Source organism: Polyodon spathula, chromosome 5, assembly GCF_017654505.1.
Source record: "Polyodon spathula isolate WHYD16114869_AA chromosome 5, ASM1765450v1, whole genome shotgun sequence".
Lineage (NCBI taxonomy): Eukaryota > Metazoa > Chordata > Actinopteri > Acipenseriformes > Polyodontidae > Polyodon > Polyodon spathula.
Genome location: NC_054538.1, coordinates 16,210,963 through 16,227,478, shown reverse-complemented (window position 1 = coordinate 16,227,478; position 16,516 = coordinate 16,210,963). Strand labels below are relative to the sequence as shown.

Below are 16,516 nucleotides of genomic sequence, written 5' to 3'. Positions count from 1 at the left end.
GTAATGTAATTGGCCTCCAAACTGTAACACTTTCCTCTGTAATCTTTTTTTCATGATTCCAGGTCACATTTTATAATGAAGATTGTCGGCATCTTATACTCTATATTAACCCTGGTGTGTATTCAGAGCCCTATGGGTCCTATTTAGCAATGTTTGCAGACCCCTAAGGCAGAGATTTTCAAACTCGGTGGGCCTCTAGGATGATTGACTCAATCAACTACCCAGGCAGGGATGTTTAATCTGACCAACCCCCTATTAAATCTGTCCAATCCTCGTCCACAGAGCTTGTGTCGTTTCACACCTATCGTAGCTTGTAATAAAGTGTATCCATCTTAAAAATATATATTATAACTTTATTAAAGATTAGTCACTTATTTAAATGTTAAACCTTTGCTGCTGTTCCAGCTGCATTGTATCCTGGTAGAACCTACAGCATGCTGTCAACACTACAATATTGTAATGACCCGACAATTTCCATTGTTGCAGGACTTAATGACTCTCATTTTTTGTCTTTTATTTTTCAGTTTTGCTCTGCCATGCTACTGGTGGGGGTGTTGGTTGCCAGTCTGTCTGGGTTCACCAATCCTGGATATGCATTTGTACCCCCAGAATACTGGCAGGAGATCGGGGTCCAAATGGCATGCCCAGGATTGGTGAAGGTGGATGGAGGACATGGTTTAATGCAAAGAGATAAATAGGAGTGCAAGCCTGAGTGCAGTTGTGCAAGTGAGTGACAGAAGCTGTCTCGGTGAGAGCGAGAAGCAGATGGAATTTAGCACATTGAGAGAGAGGTTTTAATTATTTAGTAAGTTGACCTTTAATTTTTCACTAGCTTTAAAATAATGTGTACTTTATAAAGAAAAAGGAAGTGGCTGTGGCTGTACTGTGGTTTTCACTTTTCGGCAGAAACCACCACGTTGATATCAAGCTTTCTGTGTGGGGAACAAAATTTGGCAGTAGTAGTGTGGGAAAAACTGTGAAAAGAAGGTGAAGGTACAGACAACACTTGGTGATTTCTACTTTTGATAAGGTACATGTAAAAGTGCTAGCGTGGTAGCAGCATGGTGAGAAGTAGTTCAGGTTTCCGGTCTTCTGAATCAGGCAATTCCTTCCATTAATTTCAGAAAATGGCTAGAATATAGTGAGTCATAACATATGTACTTAATTTTAACAGCTCCTTTTAGTTTTCTTACTGTTTTAACCATTAAACACAGGCCTAATGTGCTCTGTCTGTCAAACCAGGAGGTGTGTTCAGAACCTTCAATCCCAGTGCAGAGACCTGGGTAACTGAAGGATCTGTCAAACCAGGAGGTGTGTTCAGAACCTTCAATCCCAGTGCAGAGACCTGGGTAACTGAAGGATCTGTCAAACCAGGAGGTGTGTTCAGAACCTTCAATCCCAGTGCAGAGACCTGGGTAACTGAAGGATCTGTCAAACCAGGAGGTGTGTTCAGAACCTTCAATCCCAGTGCAGAGACCTGGGTAACTGAAGGATCTGTCAAACCAGGAGGTGTGTTCAGAATCTTCAATCCCAGTGCAGAGACCTGGGTAATTGAAGGAGCACTTCCTGCATGGTTTTATGTTTATTGGTGTGTGTTTGGAGAGAAAAAAGGTTGAGCAGGGCATGATGTACAACAATTATAAAAATGTGTCATTTTAAAAGTTTTAAATATACTTTTGTGGAAGCTGCGTAAACAGCAATTGTATGTAATTGTTGTAATGTGTCTGTCGGAGGGGGTGGCCCAGGAAAAAATTCCAGTTTAGAATTTGACAGATTTTTTGGCAGGCGAATGTATCCATTCATCCATCCATCCATAGAGAGAGAGAGAGAAATTTGCAGTTTTGCAGGGCTATATACTTACTCAAATGAATGTCATAAAGTTTGTACTTTCCAGTCCTAGTTTTTTATTAGTACAGCTCAGCAGTGTGGTAGTAATTTTAATTCTGTGCTGTCTGTCAGGTAAAGCCCAGTGCTGCCAGATTATACCAGTGTGCTATTAGAGCATTTCAGTCCAAGTCTAATGATAGCACCCCTGCAGTCACCAGCCAGGCATTTCTTCTTCAACACTAGGTCCTTTCAGAGATGAGCCTCTAGAGCTGCTTTTTTTCACTTTTTGTGGACTGGGTAGCCAAAGAAATATGTTATTTCTCAGACTTGAAAATATTTTTTATTTAAATAAAATTTTCTTTCATTTTAATATCTGATTTCCTAATTCCCTTCAGACTTTTAGTTGATAGATCCATTTTTGTTCGAATGTCATGAGATATGTCAGTTATGTCAAACAAGACCAGATTTGTAATTGTATAATAATGTACAGGGTGAGCGAAGTTTGTCCTATTGAGGTGTTTTTGTATACAGTATGAATTTGTCAGGATGCTGTCCAGAATACTATTAATGCTACCTGTTTTTATAATTAGGTTACACAAAATATAAAGTGTTGTTAGGAACTGTTGCGTAGATTAATTACAACGACTTGAATTTTCATTTTTAAATTTTTTTAAAAGTTTAGTCTTTGTCAGTTATTTGTATTATTTTCTCCTAATTTTAGATTGTCCAATTATTTTTAGGCTCAGCTCACCGCTACCACCCCTGCGCTGACTTGAGAGGGGTGAAGACAAAACGCACGCTGTCCTCCGAAGCATGTGCCGTCAGCTACACACTGCAGGCTGACCATGCAGCCACCTCAGAACTACTGTGTCGGAGGACAGTGCAGCTCTGGGCAGCTTATAGTCAAGCCCGCAGGCGCCTGGCCAGACCACAGAGGTTGCTGGTGTACGGTGATCCAAAGACACCCTGGCCAACCTAAGACCCCCCACCCCCCCCCCCCCCCCCCCCCCCATTCAGTCAGTGTTTTTACCCACACCCCATCATGTATTTAATATATCAGTAATGTGGTCCTTTTTTTTTTTTTTTTTTTTTATACGCTTTGTTTCAGGTTTGCTCTGGGGGATGCCCGGCGGCCTCTCCATGAGACGGCCGCTTTAGTGGAAGACATTGTTCACACCCAACTCATTCATTTGGTAAGAATATTTTCAAGACTTCTGCTTAACAATGCACATGTTGTTAACTGTTTGTCTTGCACTGTGCATGTTCCAACTGAATGTGCAGGTTAGGGTAGGGTGTGCCTTACAGACTGTGGGTTGCACTCCTAATTGTTATTACTTGTCAAATTATCTGTGAATTCCTGTTAGCATCCCAAAATACTTTTGATATGAAATATGTAGCTGTAACTTAATTATCTGTAGTTTCCTGGAAAAAAAGTGAGGTGCATATTTAGTACTTTTTTTAAATATACAAAAAGCACAGAGCTGCAGATTCTAAGAGAACTGCTAAATATATAATTTCTGGTTGAAATTTGGGTTCTGAACTGCAGGTGGAACCAGTTGCAGTCGCAGTTTGACAGTGATAACAACCAGGCTAGGGATCTACAAAGGTTCCCAAGATTTTAAATATTTCATTACGGCAGCATGAAAATCATGAGAACAACATACTGTACACATTGAAACAACCTGGATTATACACCTAAGACCTGTTCAATTACCAGACATGTCATCAGTTGTGGGTGTTTATTGGACTATGTGAGATCCATTAAATCCATTATAATACCCCACCAAAAACACTTTTGGAAAGGCCTGACTTCATATATACTTACTGATGTCTTTAACAAGATGGCAAATTATGAAGGTGACTTTTGACAACCAATACAAGGACCTACAATCATCAATATAATGTTTAATTATTTAGTCCTGTTTCAGAAAGTGTAAGTGCCCCTCACGTCATTGTGATTATTTGTTTATACCCCACCTGAAATATACACCATGTTACTGAAGGGCATGTAATTCAGCCTTCTCAACAATGTACCATTATTCAAACAAATCCAAAACAAGATTCAAAATGATTTACATTATGAAAAACATTAACACAAATATTTACATTCAGAAATTATATACAGGAAAACAAAATAATGAATAGAAAACAAGGAAAGTGAAAACCAAAAACAGATCATATGCAGCCTGTTACTTGGGGTGAAAATACATTCTTCATTGAGCAGTCACTCCGTAAAATATTTCGGTTATTGGTAGCTTAGTGCAGGAATGAACATGTGCACCTCAAGATAGACCTATTACTTCATACAGTAGACACAACATTGCAGTAGCAATGCTGTAATGAAAGAAAAGTTCTGTTACCTTATGCCAGTATGTTTTAGACCACAAATAAAAATCAATGAAGCAAAGCCACAGATACTCTGTAATATATGGTACTGTGATAGACTAACTGGCCAGTAATAAACATGTAAGAGAATACACAGCTGCACCTAAGGAATAAATAGTGGAGTTACAAAAAATATAGTGGTGTACGTCCCCATGTTTTGCTACAGCTGTTTAAATGAAGTACCTCTCATTTTTCATTTCATTGTTAACATCCTGACAACTTATTTTTACGTTTATAACTTTAAAGTCTGTTTCAAAGCTCTTTTAAAAATGGCCGCTCAAAGTGTAAAAGGTTGTCACAATGGTAATAATGAAAAGAGAAAAATAAAGTACTTTATTTAAAACCTTGTAGCAACAAGAGGGGGCATGTAACGCTAGATTTTTCGGAAACCTCGCTACTTACTCTTTTTAACAGGAGTACACTTTTTTTTTCTTTCTGAAAACTAAACAAACACAATTCACCTAACAGTTTAAACAGAAAGGCTTAAATGCAGCCCCTCTGACACAGACCTAGCACTTGGCAGCGGTGTCATTTGTTTTCCTGGTACTATACTTGTATTGAAACTTGGCCGCACTCTACAGCAATAAACCGACCCCTAACGCTGTACGTTGGGCTGTGAACAGTCTCAGCACTTAGCAATGGTTGTTCATAGCCCTGTTGACTGCGGCCTTCTCAGTACTCACACTTCCCACAACACAGGTGCTGCTTCTGTACACATGCATTTTTTTTTCTCTCCCCTTATTTAAGTTTTTATCCCAATTGTATTTTTTTTTTTTTTCAGCTGTAAAGACTGCGGTTGTCATGAATTGAATACTTTGTCAGTAGCCCTGACCTGAGTTGACCTTATTGTTTTTTTCAAGAGTGAACATTGCTAAGAGGAGGACTTGTAGCAGCCATGCAGACAAGTTGCTTGTTTAACCTTTCACCTGCCCATGGACTGCTGTTAGCAGCAAAGGAAGTCAAAGTGCCTCTAAAAGCACATTACTTTGACCTTCCATGTCTGACGGAACTCTTAAATCAAGTGTTATTTTAGCATGTTGTTCTCAGCAGATGTACTGCTGTTTGTGACATACTGTGCAGTAGGTTTTCTTTTTAGTTTGTCAAATCATGACCCATCTTTTTTTCTTTTTTTTTTTTTACTGATTATACAGTGCCTTATTTATTTAGTTATAAAATAGCATTATTTCTTTTCTGATAACCCAGTTACATCTCGAACACTGGAGTGCTGTGTGAGCCAAATGGGAGATTGCAGCAGTAGAGGGGTGTGTATAACATCTGGGCTTTGTTACAGCTTAGGAAGGAAATTTAACTAAATAAAAAAATAATTTAAAAAAAATGTAATACAAATATTATTACACAGGAAACAGTTCTAAAGCTGATCGTTTCAACATGGATTAATTACAGTAGGTAGCAAATGCACTTAAACATGAAGTTTGTATTCACACATACACTATGCTGTTAATTCTGTTGAAACACTGTTTTTCCTGTTTTAGAGCAAGAACATGAAGTTTACAAACGAGAGGAGGCCATTCGACCCTTCTTGCTAATTTGGCTGTAGTAGCTTATTGATCTTAGAATCTCATCAAGCAGCTTTTTGAAGGATCCCAGGTTGTCAGCTGCATTATTATCGTTATTATCGATTTAAATAGAGTACATACAAGGCCAAAAAGGAGGTTGTCTTCTCCTCTGTACATCATTACCCAGAAGTTAAGTCTTTCTTGTCTGTTCATTTAATAAGGCCATATCAGTAGCTCTGCCTGTATTCAGTATCCTGAGATCAGTCTGGACAGATTCTTAGTGAAATGATTTCCAATTATATGCAAGTAAAATTATTTTATTATAAGCCGTCAGTGAGTCAACTTGCCAATCTTTATCGTCCAAAGGGTGTATAACTTAGTTCTGTAGATAATATATTGTACAACACCAGAATATTGCACAATATACCAGAACCAGTATTTTAACAGTATAGCAGTAATAAAAGCCAACTAAATATCATTTGTTTTTCCTAATGCCACTGAAAATTGTAATCTGTATTCCTGCACTGTGGCAGTAGTATCATTTTGGTGGGGTGGAGTAGAATATAATGATATGAAAATGTAAGAAATAAATCAATAATGTGTAATAAAAAAAAAAAAAAAAAAAAAAAAAAAAAGTGGAATACTGTAGAAATATGTATTGTCGCAATAAGAGTGAAAGGATTTACTAAATGTGATTTTTTTTTTTCTTCATAGCTTTATTGATTGACTCCTCTACCTAGAGCAGGGATACTTATATAAATACACACATTGGCCTAATTAGTTTCTGGGGCATTGTGAAAACAGACAAGTCTATTTTAGTGGGAGTGTTTGATCTGGGCCGCTACATTGTATCTGTTGCGTGTCACAATATTTCGCTTCTGCAAGCTTGATCCATCTATTTCCTGATTACAAGTAACTAGATAGACCATTACACAGAGTGACCAATTAAATCATTATGAAGGTGATAAACCTAAATAAAAATTATTATTATTATTATTATTATTATTATTATTATTATTATTATTATTATTACAAGCCTATTATTTCTAGTTTTGCCCAGGTGTAACAGAGCAGTTGATTGATTTTTGAGCATGCTATTTAAGCAAGACCACAGTAGTAATAGACTGAATTACACAATAAATGTCTCCCAGATGGTCTGTGAACACTCTCTGTCCTGTACATTTATACACAGAGGGTGTTCCGGTTTGCTGAGCTGTATATATACTCAGTGACTTAGCACAAAGTTCTAATGTTTTGGTTAGCCAAAAGATTGTTTCCATCCTGTGATTCATTAGGTCCCCGTGGTACCTCTGCTTCCTCTCTTCTAATACAATTACAGACTATATTAGTTTGCCGTATTTTGATAACCTCCAAATTGATGCCCTGCTCAGGGAGTTGTACTGTGGCCTTGTAAAACACTGATTCTTTATTAAGCCTAAATATGACAAACACAGATTTTAAGTACCAGCCAGTATCTTTTAATCTAAATGTTAGCACTGAAATCAGTTTAAAAAGTCAAGCAAGTATATAATTTTATGTATATAAGAGCACATTGTTACATATTATGGTAGTTCTGCAACAGATCTGTAGCATTCTTTAAGTTTTGTTTACATTAAATGGAAGATGACAGAAATCAAGTCATGGTTAGGTTAACTTGTCTGTGAGCTTTAGTAGATCTCAGTATGTTTATCCTCCTTCTGATAGGTCAGCTAAAACCATATGATCTTCACCTATACTGACCCCCACTTGACAATACTGCAGCAGTATGTAAATCCAAGCAAACTCCTTAGATTTGACCATCTTGTTACAGTAAGGTCTGAAGACAAGTTGAGACATATTCTTTAATACTCATTAATAACCATATATTGTATTAATGGAACAACCAGAGAGCAAAAGGTGGTAGATGGATTATTTTTTAATAAGCTAGTAAAATAGATTTTGAACTGACAACGTTTTTCATTTTACCTTAACATGAGTTATTCTGTAGCTATAGAAACAAAGCCAAAATATAACCACTCTAAATCTAACCACCTTAACCATTAGTACTACAAGCTGGACAACTGCAGTCAAAGCATAAACAGCAAAAAAAAAAAAGTCATACTGTACAAGGAAAATGAAGTCATTTGGTTAACATGTAAGGTTTTTTTTTTTTTGTTTGTTTTGTTTTAAATGAGCACAACATTTAATGATTTTCAGCTACAAACTGCTGTAGTGAAGCAAGGTATTATTGAATCATGATAACATTTACCACTTTTAATATATGGTATGCACATGTAATTTTGCAATTACAAGATAACACCCTTCGTTAACTCCTTTTATGTGTTTGCCAGTATGATTTAAGCTTTAAAACTAAAAGATCACAGAGGCCTTCAAAACAAGAAATGCAATATTCTGCTTGTTGGCAAACATAGTTTCAATGGGGTTATTACACTGACACCTAGTGTTCACCAATACCTCTTCTCCCCACACCTGTGCTCAGATTTGTGACATCAAGGCAGTACGTGAGTTTTTGCTGCTTTTACCACTCAGCCATGGGTCTGAATTAGCACAGGGCGTGAGGTTATTGATATAAAATGAATGGGTATTTGTCTAAGAGACCATTATTCTGCTAGTCACCCTGTGCGACTGCATTTAAGTTTATTGAGGCATTTCCTGTATAATTTAATACAGACTGTGTTTCAGAAACTTATTATTATTATTATTACTTCTTTATTTTTATTTAGTATGTCCAATTATTATTTTTTCTCCAATTGTCTCCCAATTTGGAATGCCCAATCACTTTTCTCCTCACCCCAGCAATTCCCCACATGGCTCAGGAGACCCGAAGATTCAGTGGCCACCTCCGATCCCACGACCAAGCCAGCTTCCTTTTTCACCCAGGAACTCGAGAGGGGATGTCAGCGAGCTACTGACCTCTGGAGGGCAAAGGCCAGCCCTGCAGATGTCTACTTTGCGCTCACTGGGCGCCTGGCCAGCAGGGTTCGATGTAGAGCGATGAGCAGAAAGTCCCTGCCGGTCTTACCTCTCTAATCCAGTTCCCAGCGAATACCAGCCTACTTCGCTCAGCCAGGACGCAAACCTGCACTGTATGACCACGCGGCTGTGCAAAAGTTTCTTTTAAAGATATTTTTTTCAATATATAGTGCTCCCCCTCTATAAGGCGGACCTCTATACTGTGGAACAGGTTATAAGGCGGTACGGTGATGGCTCACATTTGCCCCATAATGCCATTATACTAACACCAGCAGTCTTGTTGTTATCAGGCGGAGCACAAATAGCACAGTCTCTTAACTTTGGCTCCTGACTACAGTGTTATAAAGGGGGAGCACTGTAAGTATTCAAATCAAATGAAAACGCCTAGGCTTAACGATTATATTTTCAAATAAGAGTTTGATTTAATAGCCTATGAATGACAACATTACATTTTTTAACTCCGTTACTGTCTGTATTTCACAAGTTATTAGACAGGCCTACAAATCTTTTGTAGTAGACTTAAATATGATTAAAACATGAGCTGAAGGTCCCAGGTTCCCCCTAAGCCTCACAAATTGATTGAATAGAAGTTAGGCCTAGATGTCTGTCTGTTCCACTTAGAAACCTAAACATTACAGAAAAAAAGACATCGCATTGGGTTGACGTGCTAAAAGTGAATCAGAGTTCACTTGGCTGTTCTCTTAACACCAGGTGCAAAAGTTGGCTGGAAAAGCAATGGTAGGCAGTTATTTTAAAGCACTTTCCTGGTCCAATGTTTTTATCAAGCCCACGAGTCCTGTATTTTGCAACTACTGCAATTTCTCATTTAATTCTTTAAAGATACGCCACCACTATAAATTAAATAAGTAGACAAGGGGCTCCCATGTGTCCGTGTATAGAAAATATATATATATATATATATATATATATATATATATATATATATATATATATATATATATATATATATATATATATATATATTGTTTGAGGTAAAATATTTATTATGCAGATTAAATCAATCTATTTAATTAATTAAAGCAGCCAGCTGGTAATGTAGTTCCTGCATCCCATTTTTTCACAGAGCACATGTTGTAGTTAGAAAGCAAAGACTGATTTAAAGGATCATTGCAGTTTTATTGTGCCCGTTAGAATTTAAGAAAGAGAAATAAGTGAATTCATTGTTATGCACATATTACTTTTTCCTGATTTCTAAGCCCACAGCAACAGGAGATCATCTGTTATAGCAAACACTGCCCAGGAATCTTATTTGTGGTGGTATTGGTGCTGTAGGGATTGGTTGTAGATTACATAGAACCATCTACAGTACTATCTGCTGTTTTATTTTATTGTCTCAAAGTGGATGGACAAACTAAACATTGTTCGCTGAAAAGGATCTGCCCATGCGATTGTCTTAGAACAGCCACATGGGTCTGGATCTCATCTGTCTGATCACATGTGTATTACTATATTTCTATGCTATTTCATAAGGTCAAACAGTAATTAATCTTGGGATATATTTTCAAAGCCTTCCCTCTAGTCTTTAACTCCTAATTTTTGAAAGACATAAAACACCTGTTCATTTTACAAAACTAGAAACAAACCGCTAAGTTACATAATCCACGTTCTCTTCAGCATTTTGTAACATCAACATGATTTTTTTTCTGCTTTCAAAAAATAGGAGTTAATTAAAGAATGGAGTAAATGATTTGAAAACATGACATGAGTGTTTATGCTCAATTAAGTGTGTTTTCTGAATATGAGTAACTGCTAACATAGAACGCTTAAGTGAGAGACATGGAGGTGACGTTCACATGGCACTCAGGCGCTCGGGATTTATTTAAAGTGCAGCAAAAAAAAAAAAACACGGAACACTACCAGCAAAGGTTCGTGCACGCCAGGTCATTCCCAGCTTCTGGTTTGGGATCCACTGCTGGCCAGTCCCCAGTTACTTTTTCCACACAGTCAGACACAGCATTTAACTGTAATATTGCTTTTGTTGACCCTAAGAATAACCAGCAGCCCCGCATCCTGTGATCTCAGAGTGCAGCTTGGAAGATACAGGGTCAGTAACTCCTGCAAATAGCTAGGTGCTAATCAATTCAGGGCCTTGTAATTAACAACAGAATCAATTCTTTACTGTACAGGGAGCCGGTATAAAGAGGCCAAAATGGGTAATATGTTTACTATTCCTAGTTTTAGTCAGAATTTTAGCGGCGCTCTTCTGAACAGGCTTCAAGCTGATTGCCACGCGTTTTGGAAAACCAGAAAAAAAGTGCATTACAATAATCAATTCTCAATTCTAATAACACCCAGGCAGAAGAAATTTCTGGCTTTAGGGACAAGTATGTCTGGGTATCATCAGCTTAGCAATGGAAGTTATCACCTAATGGTAGCATATATAATGAAAACAACAAGGGACCTAGAATAGAGCCCTGTGGAACACCACAGACAACTTCTGATAATGCTGCACCTCCCTTAATCTTAATCTAAGTCTAAGTCCTAATAATAGATAAAGATAACCTGATTAAACAAATAACACAAAAAACATGATACTTTTTTAGCGTTTATTTATCCTCAAATGATGCAACATTCAATATCCATGTGTGAAAAAGTAAGTGAACCTTTAGATTCAGTAACTGGTGGCACCCCCTTGAGCAGCAATGACTTCAACTAAACGTTTCCTGTAACATCAGTTTTGAGGAATTTTGTCCCATTCCTCCTTACAGAACTGCTTCAACTCTGTGACATTTGAGGGCTTCCTTGTATGGAGAGCTCGCTTCAGTTCCTGCCTCAACATTTCGGTGGGGTTTAGGTCCGGACTTTGACTAGGCCATTCTAAGATGTGGAATTTCTTATTCTGCAGCTATTCTTTTATAGATCTGCTTGTATGTGTAGGATCAGTGTCTTGCTGCATGACCTACTTTCGGTTCAGCTTCAGCTCGTGGACGGATGGCCTGACGTTCTCCTCTAGAATCTTCTGATACAATGCAGAATTCATGGCTGTGTCAGTGAAGGCAAGCCATCCAGGACCTGAGGCAGCAAAGCAGCCCTAAACCATCACACTCCCACCACCATGCTTGACGGTTGGGATGAGATTCTTCTGTTCGAACGCAGTGTTTGGTTTTCGCCAAACATAACGTTTGTCATTGAGGCCAAAAAGTTGGCAAGTTTGGACTTGTCTGTCCAGAGAACATTGTTCCAGAAGTCTTGTCGGTCATCTATGTGCTCTTTTGGTGTATTTCAGACGGGCAGCAATGTTCTTTTTAGAGAGCAGTGGTTTTCTCCTGGCTATCCTTCCATGAACACCATTCTTGTTCAGTCTTTTTCTGATAGTTGAGTCATGAACACTCACATTAGCAAGGCGAGAGTGGCCTGCAGATCATTGGATGTTACTCTCGGGTTCTTTGACTTCCTTGATGATTTTCCGGTTTGTTCTTGGAGATATTTTGGTAGGACCACTGCTCCTGGGTAGAGTGACTGTGGTCTTGAACTTTCTCCATTTGTAGACTATCTGTCTGACAGTGGATTGTAACCCTTTCTAGACTGATGAGCATCAATAACTGTTTTTCTGAGGTCATCAGAGATTTCTTTTGATAGTGGCAGGACGTGTTTCCACACACCTGTATGATGAAGACCAAACTCACAAAGTTTCTGATCTTTATATAGGTTGGGGCCTCCCAAATTCACTCCAGAAGATCTACCTAATTATTTAAACACCTGATTCTAATTATCCCCTTAACTGAGCTGATAAAACCAGGGGTTCACTTACTTTTTCACACACCCTGAACCTTAATTACTCATTGTTTGTCTAATTCATGCATCATTTTGTTTCAGAAGACATGGAATTGGTTAATATAAACCCTATTGGATATTTAAGAAAAGACTGGTTTTGATTGAGTAAGGCTATCATGGTAAAACTGGAATTTCCATAATTCTCATTGGGATTCACAAACTTTTTTCTCGGCACCGTAAATCCCAGCCCTTCTTGCACACACCAACCAGCCAGCTAAGTATTTAAGGCCCCAGTTCTACTGAATACTTCATCCTCACCACCAACAACAGGTAGTAGACCTGAGAGAATATTCTGCATCCTAACTTGTTCAGCTGTCTTTCAGAATCTCTGATTTTCTGTTGACCAAAATCACTTGACAAAATCAATAACCCGAATGACGACAGAAAGTAATTGATACATTTATATTAACAAAAATACCATTTACTGAACACAGTGGCACCGATTTAATGTTTCGGTTGGAAAGGGTGGACACCAGTATGGATATTTTGATATGATACCGATATCGTTCTATAGCGATAATTTCCATATTGCGATACAGTTGGATATAAAAAAAAAAAAATAAATTCATGTATGCTCACCGAGACATACTTTTTATTGCTAATACTGCTAAAAATAGACGCAGTACAATCAAGTTTTATAAATTTTATATTGAGATACAACAAGCCCTATACATACCAATCCTTGTTAGTCTTGTAGGCAAACAGCACACATTTAAGTATTATTTAACCATTTTATTCTATTGATAGGTGCTTTTCTTTTTCTAAGAACCTGATTTTAACAAATGTATTTCAAACATAAAAGTGGAAAATATGATAAATTCAATAAAAAAAATGTAAAACACCGAAAAGAGCATAACGTACCAGATCTGAATAGGCGCTTCCCTGCCTTCTTAGCAGACGTTGTTTAGTAAAGCGCGAGCAAGTGCAGTGCACCGAGTACCGATTTTTAACGCATACCTGAAAATAACACTGCACAGGTAAGAAATTATTTACTTTCACATCTGACTATAACATCTACATTGACTTCAGTTTGGGTAAAATCTGCCAATCTGATTAGACTAATTAAGAAGCTCTAAAAGTATGGTTGTAGCGTATATGATTTATTATTTTTTCATTTGTTTTTGTTTTCAGTAAACTCAAAATTAAGGTGACCAATTTTCTGTTATTTTCTGTGCAAACAAATACATTATATTCCAGAGATTCATTTTTCAAGAATGTAGTTTTAGAAATATATTTCTAGAGTGCTTAAAAAAAACTTAGAACATGGTTTCAAGTAGTGAAAAGAAATAATGTGTGATTTGTGTGGGGTGTGTTTATGCTGCTACCTAACTCGCCTCCAATGTCATATTCTTACTATGACTGGCTGCAAAGACAACGGGGCTAACTAGTGATTGGATAATGTTTTGTTGGGTGGGTTTTTATTGTGCACATGTTTACTAGTATTTGTTGTTTGTGTAATGGGAAATAAAAAATAACTTGTCATTAATATCTCGCGGAGTCACGGAGCCCAGATGTCAGAGTCTGAGTCGAGTCTGAGTCTTTTGTGTGGCCGTGACTCGAGTCAGAGTCCAAAAAATTTTAACTTTTGTATTATAAATGAGATGTACTTTTAAAAGATAAACTCATTTCAAAGTTCAGCATGACACAGTACTTAATACTTTTACAGGTGTTATGAGTCATCATCTGTACGCGCAGAAGATTAAATTACTTCCAAATTGGGCTAGTCTGTGCGCAGTGAAGTATAGAGATATTTTGGTTTTGTGGTATGAAATGATGGCATGGAATAGTTAAACAGTGTAACGAGACCATGTTTTTTCTCTATGGATATTGTGAAGCAAAGCACCACGAAGTTAAGTTATTACATTTCATATGTAAATATCAGTTAACATCTATAAATGTATATATGTTTCATATTGCAGTTGTTTTATATTTTTCTGTGCTTTGGAAGTCTTTCATATTATTGATATCGATATACAATTTTAATATCATTGCCCAAATTATCTCAAACTATCAAGCTTTGGTTGAAGTATGAAATCAAAACCATTTCACCCTAGAAACTTTAGAATAACTTGTGTTTTCTGATCATGATTAAATTAAAGCCTACAGAACTACAGTATAAAAAAAAAAGGTAAAAGATAAAGCATCTGGGATTACGTATGGGAGCTGACAAAACACCTCTGCCATCTGTTACACACTCTGGGCTCCCTTGGTTTTTGTGCATGCTGTTCAGAAAACTGTGTTTTTCTTTTCAATTAGGTTCTGTCATACAGGTTTTTAGAATTCGTCAAGGGACTAGGGGCAATAGTGAAACTTACTTTTAAAAAAATCGGATCAAATTTGATTAAACATCGTAAAAATAAACATAGTATGACACCACCCATCGTGAAATACTGTAGCTGCGGAGCTGTCCGGCTTGCTGCCTGGTTTAGCCACAGAAAACTAGAATGTCTGTCATGGAGTGTGTGTGAGGCATAGAGAGTGGGTGGGGAGCACAAGAAGGGTCTTTTTACCTTTAAGACCAGGAGCCAGAGCCTCTTTTAACCCATCAGAGGCCATATGAAAAGAACTTGGCCAAAGAATCAAGATAAAATGACCATAACCAATATTATGGGGACTGTGTGTGACTCTATACAGAGAATAATATAATTTCTATTAATGAGTGAATTCAGTCCTGGAAACATGAAGTTAACCAACAAAGACCGGGTTCAGTGATTTTAAAAAGGGATTTAGTGTATGATTGCTGAGACAAGTACTTTTGCTTGATGTGTTGTGGAGACTAGAAACAAAACACTTAATTATATAGCTTTTTAGATTAAAATAGTATTAGCAAAAAAACTAAATATTGTATTCCTTTCTGTCAGACACATTATGCCGTTGTTTAGATTTTGAATCTGATTTAAGATAAGCATAGGATAAGTTTGGATTATGTGATTTAAAAAGCAGACTCTGCAGTTTAATGTAGTAGATGCATTAATAACGCCCATCAGCTATCCTTTCTCTTTCTTCTTATTCCATGTGGCGAGACAGGTTTAACTAATATCTTTGCCTTTTGTTTTTATCTCATTCAGCTTTGTTTTTCTAGTTATTTACTATAGTCATGTGGAGCAACTGCTTGTTTGAGGCCAAGTACAGGTTCATTATGTTTTCTTACTACAGCCCATTTCTGAAGGCAACATTGTCATGTTTGCTACATCAACCTAATGCCAGAGATGTGTTTGTGTCATGTAAGATTTATACTGTGTGCTGTACATAATAAAACATCAGATCACAGTGTCTTAAGTATACCAGTATAAAACTGTTTGTTCATTTTTTATGTGTAAAAACATATCTGCTCAGCAAGTTGCTGTATTTTATAAACCTGGAAATTACAGATTTCCTGCAGTATTCTGTAGCAAGACAAGCAGTAAAAGTAGAGCACCTCAAATGAAGGATTCCCTGAAGGATGTAAAACCATGTACAAGTCTAGTGAAAGTTAATATTTAGTGTTAAACAATTGATGTTGATCAGAACCAGCTGGGAGATGTCTTCACAGATGATATGTTGGGTGCGTGCATGACATTACCTCACATGCCTTGAGCCAAAGTGCAGCTCAGAAGCTTTGATTTCAAATTTTCTTGAAATTACAAATCAATTCAACCAGTCTGGCTTTCTTTTTTAAATTATGTCTTCTGAAATATTATAATGTGACTATTTTAGTTCCAAGCTACTAGATCTCCCATTTAAAAGTTTATGCTGGGGGGAAAAAATGTTTTTACAAACATGTTTACCCTGGGAAAGAAATTGGTAACTAGTTACTGAGGACTAAAATACTAATAGTCTTCTAGTGCAAGCTGAAGTTTAAAAAAAAAAAAAAAAAAGGCAGCTTGTGAGGGATACGAATAAGGAGATGATGTAGAGAAAACTAACAATGAATGTAGGTTAAAACAATACTAGAAGAAGCTCCATTTGCAGAAATTACTGCTAGGAGTCTTTTTGGATAGGTCTCTACTAGCTTTGCACATTGGGATGGTGACATAATT

The 16,516-nt window shown here is 37.1% G+C and overlaps 1 protein-coding gene across 3 annotated transcripts in view; it reads left to right on the top strand.

Moving 5' to 3' along the window:
• Nucleotides 1-16,516, top strand: part of LOC121315622 (transcription initiation protein SPT3 homolog) — a 175,812-nt gene that overhangs the window by 90,433 nt on the left and 68,863 nt on the right. For all 3 annotated transcript variants that reach the window (XM_041249875.1, XM_041249876.1, XM_041249874.1), the window contains exon 3: nucleotides 2,936-3,020. In XM_041249875.1, the coding sequence (XP_041105809.1) occupies nucleotides 2,936-3,020 (85 nt within the window). The remainder of the gene's footprint in view (nucleotides 1-2,935; nucleotides 3,021-16,516) is intronic.